This window comes from Eumetopias jubatus, unplaced genomic scaffold, assembly GCF_037043125.1.
Source record: "Eumetopias jubatus isolate StellerSeaLion01/CBP00866 unplaced genomic scaffold, mEumJub1_p1.0 scaffold_12, whole genome shotgun sequence".
Lineage (NCBI taxonomy): Eukaryota > Metazoa > Chordata > Mammalia > Carnivora > Otariidae > Eumetopias > Eumetopias jubatus.
Window position 1 is genome coordinate 1,333,864 of NW_028274818.1, and position 14,060 is coordinate 1,347,923.

At 46.8% G+C, this 14,060-nt stretch overlaps 1 protein-coding gene across 4 annotated transcripts in view; it reads right to left on the bottom strand.

The window, feature by feature from the left end:
* Positions 1–202: 202 nt before the first annotated feature.
* ASH1L (ASH1 like histone lysine methyltransferase) overlaps positions 203–14,060 on the bottom strand; it is a 196,500-nt gene continuing 182,642 nt past the window's right edge. For all 4 annotated transcript variants that reach the window (XM_088016902.1, XM_088016901.1, XM_028090032.2 and 1 more), the window contains 11 exons: positions 12,636–12,690; positions 12,421–12,553; positions 9,660–9,908; positions 8,808–8,894; positions 7,859–7,949; positions 6,994–7,132; positions 6,714–6,886; positions 5,439–5,605; positions 4,131–4,171; positions 2,959–3,260; positions 203–2,622 (listed from right to left, as the gene is read on the bottom strand). In XM_088016902.1, the coding sequence (XP_087873028.1) occupies positions 2,531–2,622; positions 2,959–3,260; positions 4,131–4,171; positions 5,439–5,605; positions 6,714–6,886; positions 6,994–7,132; positions 7,859–7,949; positions 8,808–8,894; positions 9,660–9,908; positions 12,421–12,553; positions 12,636–12,690 (1,529 nt within the window). In that variant the 3' untranslated portion in view covers positions 203–2,530. The remainder of the gene's footprint in view (positions 2,623–2,958; positions 3,261–4,130; positions 4,172–5,438; positions 5,606–6,713; positions 6,887–6,993; positions 7,133–7,858; positions 7,950–8,807; positions 8,895–9,659; positions 9,909–12,420; positions 12,554–12,635; positions 12,691–14,060) is intronic.

Below are 14,060 nucleotides of genomic sequence, written 5' to 3' on the forward strand. Positions count from 1 at the left end.
AGGCTGGGCTCCGACCAAAAAGATCCTAAGATTGAGGAAATGGATTTATCTCCTAGTCAGTGGTGAGTGTGCCCCTGCAGGGGCCCAGGATGCTGATGATGTGGTTTTAAAAAGATCTGTCTGGAAACAGGATGGAGGAGGGAGATCCTGGAAGACAAATGGAGGCCAGGAAAGGGGAAAAAACAGCAAGCTCACCACGCTGTTGTTAGGAAAAGTTTTTTCCATTTAATACTAGACTTTCAAGGATTGAGATGCAAGCTTTTTATGCAATTACATCCAATGTTAAAATTGGTAATACATAATTTACAAAGATTAACATCAAAACAATCATCTATTTAGATATGCTTTTGTAAAAAGGAAATATATTAGCAGCATTTATATTTTCCGCAATCACACAGCCTACAGACATGCAGACTAACTCTGTATCTATTTGCAGTGATGTAGTGCTTTGCCCCGCATTTCAAACACCAAAACCCGCCTGGCAGCTAGGGGGTTCTTTTTATTTCATTATTATAAAATAACCGAAAAATAAAAAAAGGCATTAATTTCTACACCAGTAAGAAAAAACAAGTTTTTGCACTTACCTAACATTTGATTGTCTAAAAAACATTTTTTAGTCTTTCAACAAAAGAAAGATAAAATGACAGAGCGTAGTGTCTTTTGCTTCTGTTCTCATATTTTACAAAGTTTTTTTCGTTTTTCTTTGTCTTTTTTAAAATTTTAGTGTTTAACACTATTCAAGGAAATATTGAATTTTAATCTCTTTCTTGTCGTTTTCCTGTTTTTTGACTAAAAGGAGACCCCCAAAGTGCCCCTATTTCCCACCTCCCTCCCACCCAGCTCCCTGCAATGAAAACCAAAAGAAACCACTTAAATGGGCGTGGACATGCGACGTTCCCAGCTCCACACGTGAGTATCTTATACCCAGGTCTCGTCGTAATGTACAGTGCTTCTCTACAGTAAGAAAATACTCCAAACTATTTTCTTAATTCTCTTTTCTTTAATAAAATATTTATTCTGCTTTTTCTCTGCTCAAGGGGATCTTTGGCATCCCCTGTCTCTTTTGTTTTTGTTTTTTTTTCCCTCAAGATTGACACAGAAAGGAGAAAAAGAAAAAAAGATTCAATGGAATGGAAGGTGTCAATGTTTCTACCTAAACAAGTCAGAGCGTCGTCATCATCAGGGGAAATGTACAGTGGGGACAGCGTTGGTCCGGGGTTAGAGAAGAGTGACGGGACGTGTTTACTGCTGTATTGCTTCCTAGTCACGCAGCAGATATATGTACATACATACATACATACATACATATATATATACACACACACAACTTGGCACATTTAAAAACCATCTTTTCTCTTATAAGAACATCTAAAACGTATATGCATATGTATGTCTGAGAAGACAACAAAGCAAAGCTTTTTAAATTTTATTTTTAAAGAGACAGTATCGTCTGGTAGCTTCTGGCCAAAAGAATGGGAAGGAAAGAGACATCCTGCCGTCCCTCCCGCTGCTGCTGTCACCAGGAGGCTGGAGGAGACGGGGCGGGTGGGGCGGGCGCTGTCTCCAGGAGGTGGACGCTGAAAACCGTGTAACGAGGAAAACGAGCGTAGTGTTTTACAGTGATGGCGCACACTCACGACCAATACTCCGGCCGGCGAACACTGCTCAACAGCCTGTAGTGACTCGTGGGGGGGGAGAGTCCGCTTCCCCGGGGGTGCTGCGTTGGCTCGAGGGCGTCTGTGTTCGTGCGACACAGCAGACACGCGAGCGACAGCGTGGGGCGACACACATGCGGGCAGGGGCCCGGCCTTCTCGTTAGAAACAGACAGGTTTGGCAGGTTATGAAGGGTCAAACGAAAATCACGACAGTACATCCTGTGCCCTCTGACCCCATGGGGGCCTTCCCTATTCCAGGATTACAGTCCGGGGAGGAGTGGTAGGGAAAAGGGCAGCAGACACAAGTGCTTGGACTTGTCAGTTCACGTTTTACTTTGACCTGATTGGGCAAGAAAGGAGGGAGAAACCTTCCCGGTCAAGGATCTATCTGGAAAGAGGCCCCAGCTACTGTTTCTGTTTGAGGTCTCCGGGCCAGCTCTTGGAGCCCACAGAGAAGGGGTGGGGTGGGGTGGGGACGCCCTCCTGAGGGACTGGGAGTGACACCTGGGTAGAGGAAGCAGCCTGGCAGCAGTGTCTGTGGGACCAGAGGATGGCCCAGAAAGACCCGAGCTGGGGGCACGGGCGAGTGCTGGAAAGTACCACAAGGCTCCGGTCGCCCCCTGTGCGCTCCGTCCTCCTCCCATCACGAACCCTCGGGGGGAAGCGGTGGAGAGGAAAACAAATTAAACTGAACTGTTTAGACAGACTCCCTTCCTCTCCACTAGCTCCAAGGTTTATGAAGTACCTAATGTCAACGACATGGCCCCTTCCCCTTGCCGGACGGACCCTTCCCACCCCTGTCTACACTCAGAGGGACAAGAGGCAGGACTGTTAGCTCCACTGATCGCAGATGCTCGAGCTTCTCCTTTGAGGGTCACTTCCGAAAGCTGTTTTCTGGGATGAACAAAGTACGCCTTCGCAGCTTCCTGCCTGACCCTTCCTCCAGCAAGTAGGTCACATCGATGGCTGAAAACAGAACCAAGGAGGCTCATCAAACACCACCCTCCCACTCCTCATTCCAGATCTGCGCTCTAAGGAGGTCACAGGAGTCCAGTGACTCCTTCTCCGACCTCTAAGCACCTCAGGCCTTCCTCCAGCCTCAGGAGAGGAGTTCCCTGGGGTGGGGTGGGGGGAGGCTCTCACCGCCCACAGCCCCCTTCCTGGGATGGAACCGTGTGTGCAGGGCCCATCAAAGAACTATGACGTTTTCACAGAACACTTCCTATCCTGGGCAATAAGGGTTAAGTTCTTCTTTTTCACTCCTTCCTCACTAATTTCCCCTTTATCTTAAACCATTCTTACCATTTTTCCCAGGGATTTTTTCAAGGAGATTGAGTAAGATCTGGTTGAGTCGTTCCCGCTGGGTGTGCCGTCGCTCCTCAGGGGTACAGGCAGGCTGAGATTCCTGACTAATCTCTTCTGGTTTCTTTTCACCCTCGCTGACTTCAGCAAGGGCCCCCTCCCGTTCTGATTCCTCCAGGCTGGGCACCTCATTGGCGGCTTGCTCCTGGCTGGCCAGAACCTCTTCAATCAAGGGCAGAGCGTCATCCTCCTGGCCCAGGTCTTTTAAGGGTGGCTTTGGGCGCTCGGACTTCCAGGATGACCTGCCAGAGAGATGTGGGCGTTTTGACTAAGGCTGTTCAGGGCACTCAGGAGGGGAGGGAGGGGGTGGAGAGGGCCGGTACCTCAGGCTGGATTGAGATCCCGAGTCTGGCTCTTAGGAGCCTTGGCTCTGGTCACCACTGTATTATAATTTGCACAAACCACTACCTTTTTCTGAAATCTATTTTCTGATTATAAAACTCAATTCGCCTTCTTTCAGGAATCCATACACTATCCCACAGCTGGTCAAGCTGCCTGGCTAGCCGCCAGAGAAGTCCGACACAACCTTGTGATGCCCGCAGTCCAACCAGAGTGAGAATCTGCAAGGAGCCTGCCTTTCCTGACTCTGCCCTCACCGCCAGCCCCAATGTCAGTGCGGCCCGCCGCTCCCTCCCCCCAAAGGGAAACGGAAGGAAAGCCTTCACTGCTCCTTCACCAAGAACAAGACTCTCATGCACAAAACCAGCACAAGTAAAAGCTATGTGCCCACCAAGCTCAGTGAAAGCTCTGCTCTGAACAGCTACTTGACAGCAGGTCCTCGACTGAGGTCCCAAGAAGTGAGACATCTTGGGGTAATGTGAAAAGCTTGCAGAAGTCTTAAAAAAGGAGACTTTTCTGAACCTGTCTAGAGTTCCGTTCCAAATCTTCTTGTCCTTCTCTGTCTCTACTCCTTGTGAGTCTCCCTCCCTGCCCCCGACTAAAGCTCCATCGGCAGACCGCGCCTCCTGACACCCAGTGCTTCCGAGTCACTGCCAGCACCGCAGGCCACTGTCACCGAGTCCCCAGTCCTTGATGCTGGTTCTCCTGCTCCACTCAAGTTGTTGGCCAACCCCTTATATAAGGGCTCTCCTCCCGTCCCCCAGGGCACTCACCGCCCTCCGTTCCTCTTGTAGTTGTCTGGGACGTAATGAGGCTGAAAAGAAAGGGAAGTAGTAAGTGTGCTGCAGAAGCTGGCTCAGATGAGCTGGGGAGCCAGGGAGGAAAACACAGGGCTAAAGCCCTTCTGAGCTGGGTGGCTGTGTTTTAAGGGCAGAGGGTCAGTCCTTCTGTCAGTCTGTAAGGCCACGGTGGTTTTGGTATCTTGTAAGCCTGCGATGACAGTAAGAGGGACAGGCTCCCATCCTAACGTTTAAGTAGTGCCAAGTGGGGCTTTAATGCTGACCTGTGAGCTGTTGCCCAAGCAAGCAAGACCAAAGAAGTCTAGATGAGAGGTAGGGCTTGGTGGTGTGCAGAGAGAATATAAAATAAATACTGTTTAGAGAAATCCAAAAACAATTATAGGAAAAACAGGGAGATAAAGTTTGTTTTCTGGTTAGATGGTTTCTCAACATTCCAGGAAGATGGTCACAATTTTTGACAAGCCCACAGAAAGCAGAGTCAAGGATGAGGAGCTTAGTCCAAAGTTTGATTAGCACAAACGGACAGATGGATGGATGGATGTCCAAAGACTCTGTGGACTGATGACGGCACAAAAGACCTGGAGGAGTATGTTCGTAACAATTTAAAGAAAAAGCGCATGACAAAGGCAAGAAATGTAAATGTTAACAGTGATTATTTTCTGGGTAGTGGGATGACATACAATTTTCTCTTCCTAATGCCTCTATACTTTGCACATTTTATATAACGATGGTGTCTTACATTTTAAATGGAGATATAAGGAAAAAGCCCTGAATTATTTTCACCAAAGTTTTCTCAGGGTTCTTGCTATTCTCTGCTTGCTTCTTAAAATTGTGGATATGAAAACACAACCAAAAACTACACTAGAGCTCCAGGGCTAAGACTGTAAAGAGGTGAGAGAGAAAAGAAAACCTGACTACAACACGGACATCAACAACTTGCTGAGAAACAGTCAATGCCAGGAAATGTAGAATCAACGTATTCATGCTGTTTAAAAATCCCACACAGGGGCGCCTGGGTGGCTCAGTCAGTTGGGCGTCTGACTCTTGATCTCAGCTCAGGTCTTGATCTCTGGGTCGTGAGTTCAAGCCCCATGTCGGGCTCCATGCTAGGCACGGAGCCTACTTTAAAAAAAAAAAAAAAATCCAAACTAGAGACAGATTCCTAGAGTTTGGGATGGACTAACAGGATGAAGCAGCAGAGAGCCTGAAGGTTCCTACCCTAGGAATTCCATGCATGAACTATATTACGCTGACATGACAGGTAAGAGGAAGGAAACTTACTGAGAAATCTCTTTTGGGAGTGAGCTTCTTGGGGAAGTGGTCAAAGGCGTAGGGTTTGGTGCAGACAGGATAGCGGTTCCGGTGGATCTTGTAGAACAAGTGTGCGGACTTGTCAAGCCGATAGTCACAGATGTACACATCTTGCTCCTTCACTCCTTTGGGTCTCCCTAGGAGTTCAAATACTGTTAAAGAACTCTCCTGCCTTCCCCTGCTTCACCTTGAGCTCGAGCTGCCCAGAGATGAGCCCATACCACCGGGAGGGCAGTGGGACCCTGAAGAGGGGACACTGTAGCGATTCTGAGAGGCATCTGGTGATTGCAGAAGAAAGGAGAGTCCCCAGACTGCAGCGCTGGAAAAGGAGAGAGGTGTGTGTGTGTATCTCAGAGTCTAAGGGCGGGTCACTGGCTGGGAAGGAATCAGATAGGCAGCTCACCCAAGTGCTGCAGGAATCTGTGAGGGAACACAGAGTGTGGCGATATTAGGAGAGAGGAAAGGCAGGATGAATGAGGGGAGCACATGTGGAAATGAGCACTTTATAACTGGGAGATGAAGTCCCCAGAATCATGGAGCCCCAAGCAGCCGATGCTTAAATGAGAGTACATATTCTTCTGAACCATTTGCTATGACAGAGAAGGTGAGGCATCCGAGCTTGCTAATGGTGACAACTAGGCATACTAAGCTTTCACTGTGAGCCTAAACTGGGCATGTGCTTTGCAGAATACTTCATTTAATCTTCACAAAACACTATAATAGGTACTAATCCCTACTGCCAGTAGATTAGGTAAACTTGCCCAAGGACACACAGGTAAAAAGTGGTGGGGCTGGAATTTGAAAATAGATTATCTGACTTCACAGCCTACACTGTTAACCATGGAGCTCAAAAAGCTAGTGTGCTTTTTGGGTTTGTTTAATGTCCAGAGTTGTTGATGGCCTTTGGGATTCTGGAATGGGTGGAAGAACGTGCCTTGTGACAATACTAATAGAATGCCGAATACACAGTATTAAGAAATGCTAACTAAATAAAGAAAGAAAACAACCAAAAAACCCCTCCAAAAAACGGGGGGAGGATTAACATTTATTATCAAGAAAAAAAATAAAAAAGAAAAAGAAACAAAAAAACGTTTATTGAGTACCAAGCGCTAGCTAAAAGAAAGAAAAAAATATAGCTTTTTGAAGCTTCATAGCTAGCCTGGGAGACAGTAAGAATGGAGTGGCAATTGCAGATGAAGGAATAGGGGACAGGAGGTCATTTCTTTAGTAGCTCAGGTCACTTACCTTTACAATATGTATAAAGGTCCAGGACACAGCAGGTCCCCACCACAGCCTCCAAGGGAATGATCTCGTAGAGTGGCACCCGAAACAGCTCGTTGTGATAGAAGCGGCGGGACGGAGAGTGGTGGGTCTCGTGTGGGCGGAAGTAGTGGTGACCAAAGGCAAACCGTTCCTCTCTAAGGAAGAACGGGAGAGGTTTAGTCGACTGGCAAGATCCTAGGCAATATTCAGCTCTGTGCTGGAAGGGCAGAGCTGGAAGAAGATAGAGGACCTCGACACGTACTTTTCATTCTTCCATAGCTTCTCAATGCGGAAGATGTCCAGTTTGTCTCGGTTAATGTGCGACAATAGTCGGTAGGATTGGCGGACTGGGTGGCCGTCAGGCGTGCGCCGGCTATCCCGCATCAGGTACACGCAGTCACCTAGGAAGGCACAGGACAAGTTAAATGATGCCTCCGTGAACTCTGTGAGGTGTCCGCTGGTCCGACCCAAGGTCTAAAACAAACAACAGATACAGAGCTACCACTGACAGTCTAACAGTGATGGTCATCAATTCTGGACTATGAGAATGGCATGAGGGAGGTCTTCCATCTCCTTCTCAGTCCTAAAATTAGCTTTATGACATCCTGGTCTCTCCAAATTAGTTTTATTTGGTGGAGGGGAAAATGTATAAAGTCCAAGGACACACAAACCTATACTGTCAACCCTTGAACAACATGGGTTTGAGCTGCACGGGTCGAAATTATACGCAGATTTTTTTTTCTTTTTTAATGAATACAGTACAGTATTGTAGATGTAATGTAAAAAACCTTATGATTTTCTTAACATTTTCTTTTCTCTAGCTTACTCCATTTTAAGCATGCAATATATCAATACATGTAACATACAAAATATGTTTTAATCGACTATTTATATTACCAGTAAGGCTCTGGTCAACAGTAGGCTATTAGTAGGTAAGGTTTTGGGGAGTAAAAAGTTGTATGTGGATTTTTGACTGTGCGGGGGGGGTTGGTGCCCCTAAACCCTGCATTGTCCATGGGTCAACCACATTCAACTGCTATGTAAGGTCATGTGATGACAATAACTATTATGCAGAAAGCAGATACTCCCACCACTCAGAAAGGGAGGGTCAGCTCCTGTGTACACACCTTGACGAAGCAATAAGTCATCTCGGAGCAAACAGATGAAGTAGACACAGCCAGGCTGGGCATAGTGGGGCCGAGGAATCATGGGTACCTCCTGGTAAGAACGGAAAGCCAAGAGATAAGGGCTGGGACTACTACACCAGCCTACTGAGCGCCATTCGGGGGAAAATAAACCTAGAATTCACAACCAATTTAAGACTTACTGTTTAGTCATTTCAACACAACACACATGTACACAAAGATAAAAGCAGCTGGAGTTGAGTTGGGAAAGTGAAGGCAGAAAACAAAACTGATAGGCCAAGGACCCCAAACTAACTGTATGAAGCACTAATCATATGGCTGCTCCTGCACCCCCTGGGAAGCATGAAAATGTGTGAGGGGGACAGTGACTGTCACAAGGACTCAGGGAAGCACTAGCATTTAGTGCCCAAGGGCCAGGGATGCCAGACATTCCGCAGCACATCCCTCAGAGCACAGAAACATCCGCTCAAAATGACAACACCGCTATTAAGAAACACTGCCTAAAACACTTCCCTTTATAAAGAAGACCTGCTCAAGATCACACGTATAAACACAGCAGAACCAGGACAAAAACCCGTTTAGTAACTTGGGCAAGTTACCCAACCCACTGTTTCTCCTGGAAAGTGGGCCTAAGACTAACCTGTATCCTCAATTTCTGGACTTCATGAGTACTTCTTTCATGGATAGTTGACAGTGTTTATATAGTACCATTCCTTCCACAGGTTTCTAAATATTTTATTTCCCCTTTGACCACACACTTGAGAAAACAAAGGGCAGAATTATTACCCTAGTGTAAAGTGTAAGAAACTAAGGCCCAGAGAGGTTGAGTGACTTATCAAAGGAAATTCAGTGCACCAGGAGCAGGGCAGATAAGAGACCATGTGCTACATCTCCTACTTGTAGATCGCAGTATCACCAGAGGGCAGCTTACTCTGTCCACAGGCCTTGGGTCACACTGCTCACAAAGGTAGTGTTCCACATCTGAGTTCACGCCCATGCAGTCACAGTGCTGCCACACCTGTGGGGAGAAGAGTGCAGTTGGGAGGGGAGACTCAGACTGACTGAGAGAAGTGCTGGGGGCTGAGAACAACAACAACAAAAAATTAGCAGGACAGGGTAAAGTCGAACAGGAACTAAGGGATAAGTGGGTGAGTGAGAAATTAGAGATAAATAGCTTAAAATAGGGGGAAAAGAAGAGCCTGTTTGAACATATGTACACTGACTGGTCCATACGTTCATGTGGGAAAGGAAACGAGCTGGACAGAGAACGGGAAGATGAACGAATACAGCACCATACGGTGCGTACGAAGCGGCACACACCAGTGACCAGGCCGTGTGGAGGCCTTAGTTTCACCACGCTTCTCTGGGCTGTTGCCGGATTCCCGCCTCCTGACCGCCCTGGCTGCCCCGCCCCTCTTGGCTCCACTTCCCGTTCAGTAAGGTAGCAGGTTCAGACGCTCCTCCATCAGAGCTCGTCCGTGGCGCTGCGCCTGCATTAATGCTACGGAATGCAGCACCACTGACGCCGCTCTGGCGTAGAGCCCTGTCCTGCGCAGGAACATTCTTCTCGATCAAGATGCCGTGAGGTGTGTGCAGCGGGGAAGTGGGCAAAGAGAGAGACAGGTGGGAAAGAAGCGAGAGGGGAACATGCCAGGGGTGGGAAACAGGAGAAAGGCAATCTGGTGCACAGTGAGGGGTGGGAGCTAAAGTCCCTAAACCTGCAAGCCAAGCGTGGGGGCCTGTGGAAGGCCTGTGCCCCGCGCGGGCCTCACCATGCACTCACCATGCACTTGTCGCACTGGATCATGAGGCCTTCGTCCTTGTGCAGGCCGCAGACGCAGCGGATCACGTCATCGTCCTTCTCCTGCACGTTCTCCTTCTCGGAGGCCGACGTCTCGCTGCTGTCGGCCTCACTTGCTGTCTCTCCCACGATCTCATCGATCTGGGCTGACGCCTCGTGCCTGGCATTGTAGTAGGTCTTCCGTAAGCGGCACACATCTCTCCCAATTGGGGATTTACGCCCATAGTACTTCTGAAGAGAGCAGGAGAAAGAAATCCTGTTTAGTCTTCTCAACGTGGCTTAAAAATACACCTGAAGAGGAGCACCTGGCCGGCTCAGCCGAAGGAGCCATGACTCCTGATCTCAGGGCGGTGAGTCTGAGCCCGACGGTGGGGGCAGAGCTTACTTCAAACACACACCCACCCACCCACCCACCCACACACAGGAGGAGGCAGGAGGGTTTTCATTGTTCTCCCATTTTGGTTAACAGATTTTCAATACCAGCAAATATCAACTAACATGAATAAAAATTAGAATCTGCATGATGGTATCCCATTTGCTCTGCTGCTGTCATTCAACTTAGCCACAGGCCTTACTGGCCTCAGCTCAAACACCCAGTGAGCGTGGAATATGAGTTACTCTCACAAGTGCAGTGTGTAGAACATCTGCACTTACTCTGTCCGGGGCAGATGCTGGGGACAGAGCTAAATCTTTGCATATGGAAGCTGGGTTTCAGTAAAAAACATGTTTTAATTCAGGACCTGATCTAATTCTTCTCCTACTTGTCTGTTTTTCTCTCGTTTCTGTCCTCACCTTCCTTTATCTTATAGCCCCTTCTGTCGTTCCAATTCCTCTCCAAGGTATTTCAAAAGCACTGGAAAACTTCCTCTCTTTAAGATTTTATTTATTTGAGACGCAGAGATAGAGCATGAGCAGGGGGAGAGGGAGAAGCAGACTCCCCACTGAGCCAGGAGCCTGATGTGGGGCTCGATCCCAGGACCCTGGGACCATGACCCAAGCTGAAGGCAGACGCTTAACCATCTGAGCTGCCCAGGTGCCCCAAAACTTCCTCTTTTCTATGTACCATACAATATTCAATCTTCTCCTTTAAATCAGTTCAAGGTCACCTTCTCATCAATGAGCTTCACCTAATCTACCACCCATTAACCTAACCCCCCTCAATTCCATCCTTCAGATTTCTTTTTTTTTTTTTAAGATTTTATTTATTTGAGAGAGAGAATATGAGAGAGAGAGCACATGAGAGGGGGGACGGTCAGAGGGAGAAGCAGACTCCCCGCCGAGCAGGGACCCTGATGTGGGACTCGATCCAGGGACTCCAGGATCATGACCTGAACCGAAGGCAGTCGCTTAACCGACTGAGCCACCCAGGCGCCCCAGATTTATTTCTACTTACTATACATAATTCTGTGTATTTCACATGTACTTATTGTCTTGAGGAAAGAAACTACAGATAGGACTTAAGTATGGTAAAATGTATTTTGTAAATACAAAGGTTCAATACTAAATTAGGTTGTTTTCCCCCAAGATTTATCCATTCAACTAGAGAAAGAGTGAGTGGGAGAGTGTGGGTGTGTGCATGCGCATGGTCCCAATGTGGGACTCATGACCCTGAGATCACGACCTGAGCTGAAACCAAGAGCCGGATGCTGAACTGACTGAGTCACCCAGGCATCCCCTAAATTAGGTTTTTATAAAAATTTCTTTTTTAGGTAGTATAATTTAACCTTTCATTCTAGTCATATCAATGTCTTAAGATTCCACAATATTTAGTACACCTAACTCTTACACAAAGGGTGCTCAATAAAAACTGTTGCCTTTTAGGGCACCTGGGTAGCTCAGTTGGTTAAGCATCTGCCTTCAGCTGGTCATGATCCCAGGGTCCTGGGATTGAGTCCCGTATCAGGCTCTCTGCTCAGCGGGGAGCCTGCTTCTCCCTCTCCCTCTGCCTCTCCCCCTGCTTGTGCTCTCTCTCAAATAAATGAAAATCTTTTTTTTTTAAGATTTTATTTATTTATTTGACAGAGAGAGACACAGCGAGAGAGGGAACACAAGCGGGGGGGTGGGGTTGTGGTGGTGGCGGGAGAGGGAGAAGCAGGCTTCCCGCAGAGCAGGGAGCCCGATGTGGGGCTTGATCCCAGGACCCTGGGACCATGATCTGAGCTGAAGGCAGACGCTTAACGACTGAGCTACCCAGGCGCCCCTGAATAAAATCTTAAAAAAAAATTGTTGCCTTTCTTAGCCAGAAATATAAAGGGTGATAGAAGGTAAAAATCTTAAGCTTCTAGAATAGTGCCCTTCAAAACAAACTTTTTAAAAAAAATAGATTTTTAAAAAAGATTTTATTTGAGAGAGAGAGCATGAGCAGGGGGAGTGGCAGGCAGAGGGAGAAGCAGACTCCCGCTGAGCAGGAAGCCCGACGTGGGGCTCGATCCCAGGACCCTAGGATCATGACCTGAGCCGAAGGCAGATGCTGAATGGACTGAGCCACCCAGGCGCCCTTTTTTAAAGTTTTTATTTAAATTCTAGTTAGTTAACCTATAGTGTAATATTGGTTTCAGGAGAATTCAGTGATTCATCACTTATGTATGTCATCCAGTGCTCAACACGACAAGGGCCCTCCTTAATGTCCACCCCCATCTAGCCCACATCCCATCTGTCTAGCCAACCCCGTCTAGTCCATCCCCTGCCCAGCTCCCCCTCAAAACAAACTTCTTAAATCCATGTTTGAAGTTGGTGTAAGTACCTCAGCATTCCGAAACACCTTGAGCATGTCAGCATCAAAGGCCTCCACGGTCTTGTAATGGCCGGTGAGGATCTGCCTCTCTATGGTGGCCAGGTCCAGGGGCTCGGAGATCTTCTCGTAGTAATCAGCATTCCTGGAGCAGAAAGCCAGGCTGTCAATCTGGCACACTCAGCACTGATTGAAAACTCACAGGATTCCCACATTTGTGAACTTACTTTTTCTTTGGGGGGAGGTTCAGTAGGGGTGCTGCCAGAGCTTGACGGGAAGAATCTGCAAAAGAAAACAAAGTTTAGAAGGACTATGTGATACAAGAGAGGCAAGTACTAACTCCTCACTGAAAATGTAGAAACCCCCCAATTAGAAGTTAGGGGGGAAAAAAAAATCTAAGCCTTTTTGAGGCCCGACCATGATATGTGCAGGACTTTTCAGAAATGTGGGTACTTAGAGGCAGGGAAGATACTTTCAGGATGACCCAGAATATGAATAGCGACAGATGGGAAATTATTGAAGCGGTGAGGCTGCTGAGGACAATTCCCTGCTCTACAAGTTTTCGAAAGCAAAGAACGTCTTATCCAAATAGTACTTTCTAGTTCTTGTTAATGGACCACAGTTAATATTATTCTGTTGGTTTGGATTCAATTAAACTCCAGATAATGAATAATTTAGTACTGTAAATATTTTCTGGAATCCATTTTCTTGTAACACAGTTACTTTGTATTATGAAAACAATTCAGGCTGTGGGGCTACTTGCTACCTTACCTACTTTCATTTAAAAAATTCTATTTTATGGGGCGCCTTGGTGGCTCAGTCGGTTAAGCCTCTGACTCAGTTTCAGCTCAGGTGAAGATCTCAAGGTTGCGAGATCGAGCCTTATGTGGGCTCCGTGCTCAGTGTAGAGTCTGCCTGAGATTCTCTCTCTCCCCCTCTGCTCTTCCCCTGCTCACGAGCTCTCTCAAATAAATAAATAAAATCTTTAAAAAATCCTAATTTTTTATTGAAGTATAGTTAACATACAATGTTCTATTAATTTCAGGTGCACAGCATTGTGGTCTGACAGTTCTGTATACTGCTCCACGCTCACCATGGTAAGTGCAGTCACCATGTGTCACCACACGGTTATTAGTGTTACAGACTACACCCCCATGCTGTACTCTTCATCTCTGGGACTTATTACGTTGTGACTGCAAGTCTGTACCTCTCAATCCCCTTCATCTATTTCACCCATCCCCTCCAGCAACCACCAGTTTGTTCTCTCTGTTTAAGAATCTATTTGCTCATTTTGCTTTTTAGATTCCACATACAAGTGAAATCACATGGTATTTGTCTGACTTATTTCACTCCATGTTAGAAACAGCAAGATTTCCTTCTTTTTCATGGCCAAGTAATATTCCACTGCATGTATATACCACCTATTCATTTATGAATGGACACGTGGGCTGCTTCTGTATCTTGGCTATTCTAAATGCTGCTGCAAAAAACACTGGGGCGCATGTATCTTTTTGAATTAATACTTTCATCTTCTTTGGGTAATACCCAGTAGTGTGATTACTGGGTCATACAGTACTTCTACCTATTTTTAATTTTTTTGTATTCCTGTCTTTTTTCTTAAAAGATTTATTTATTTGGGCGCCTGGGTGGCT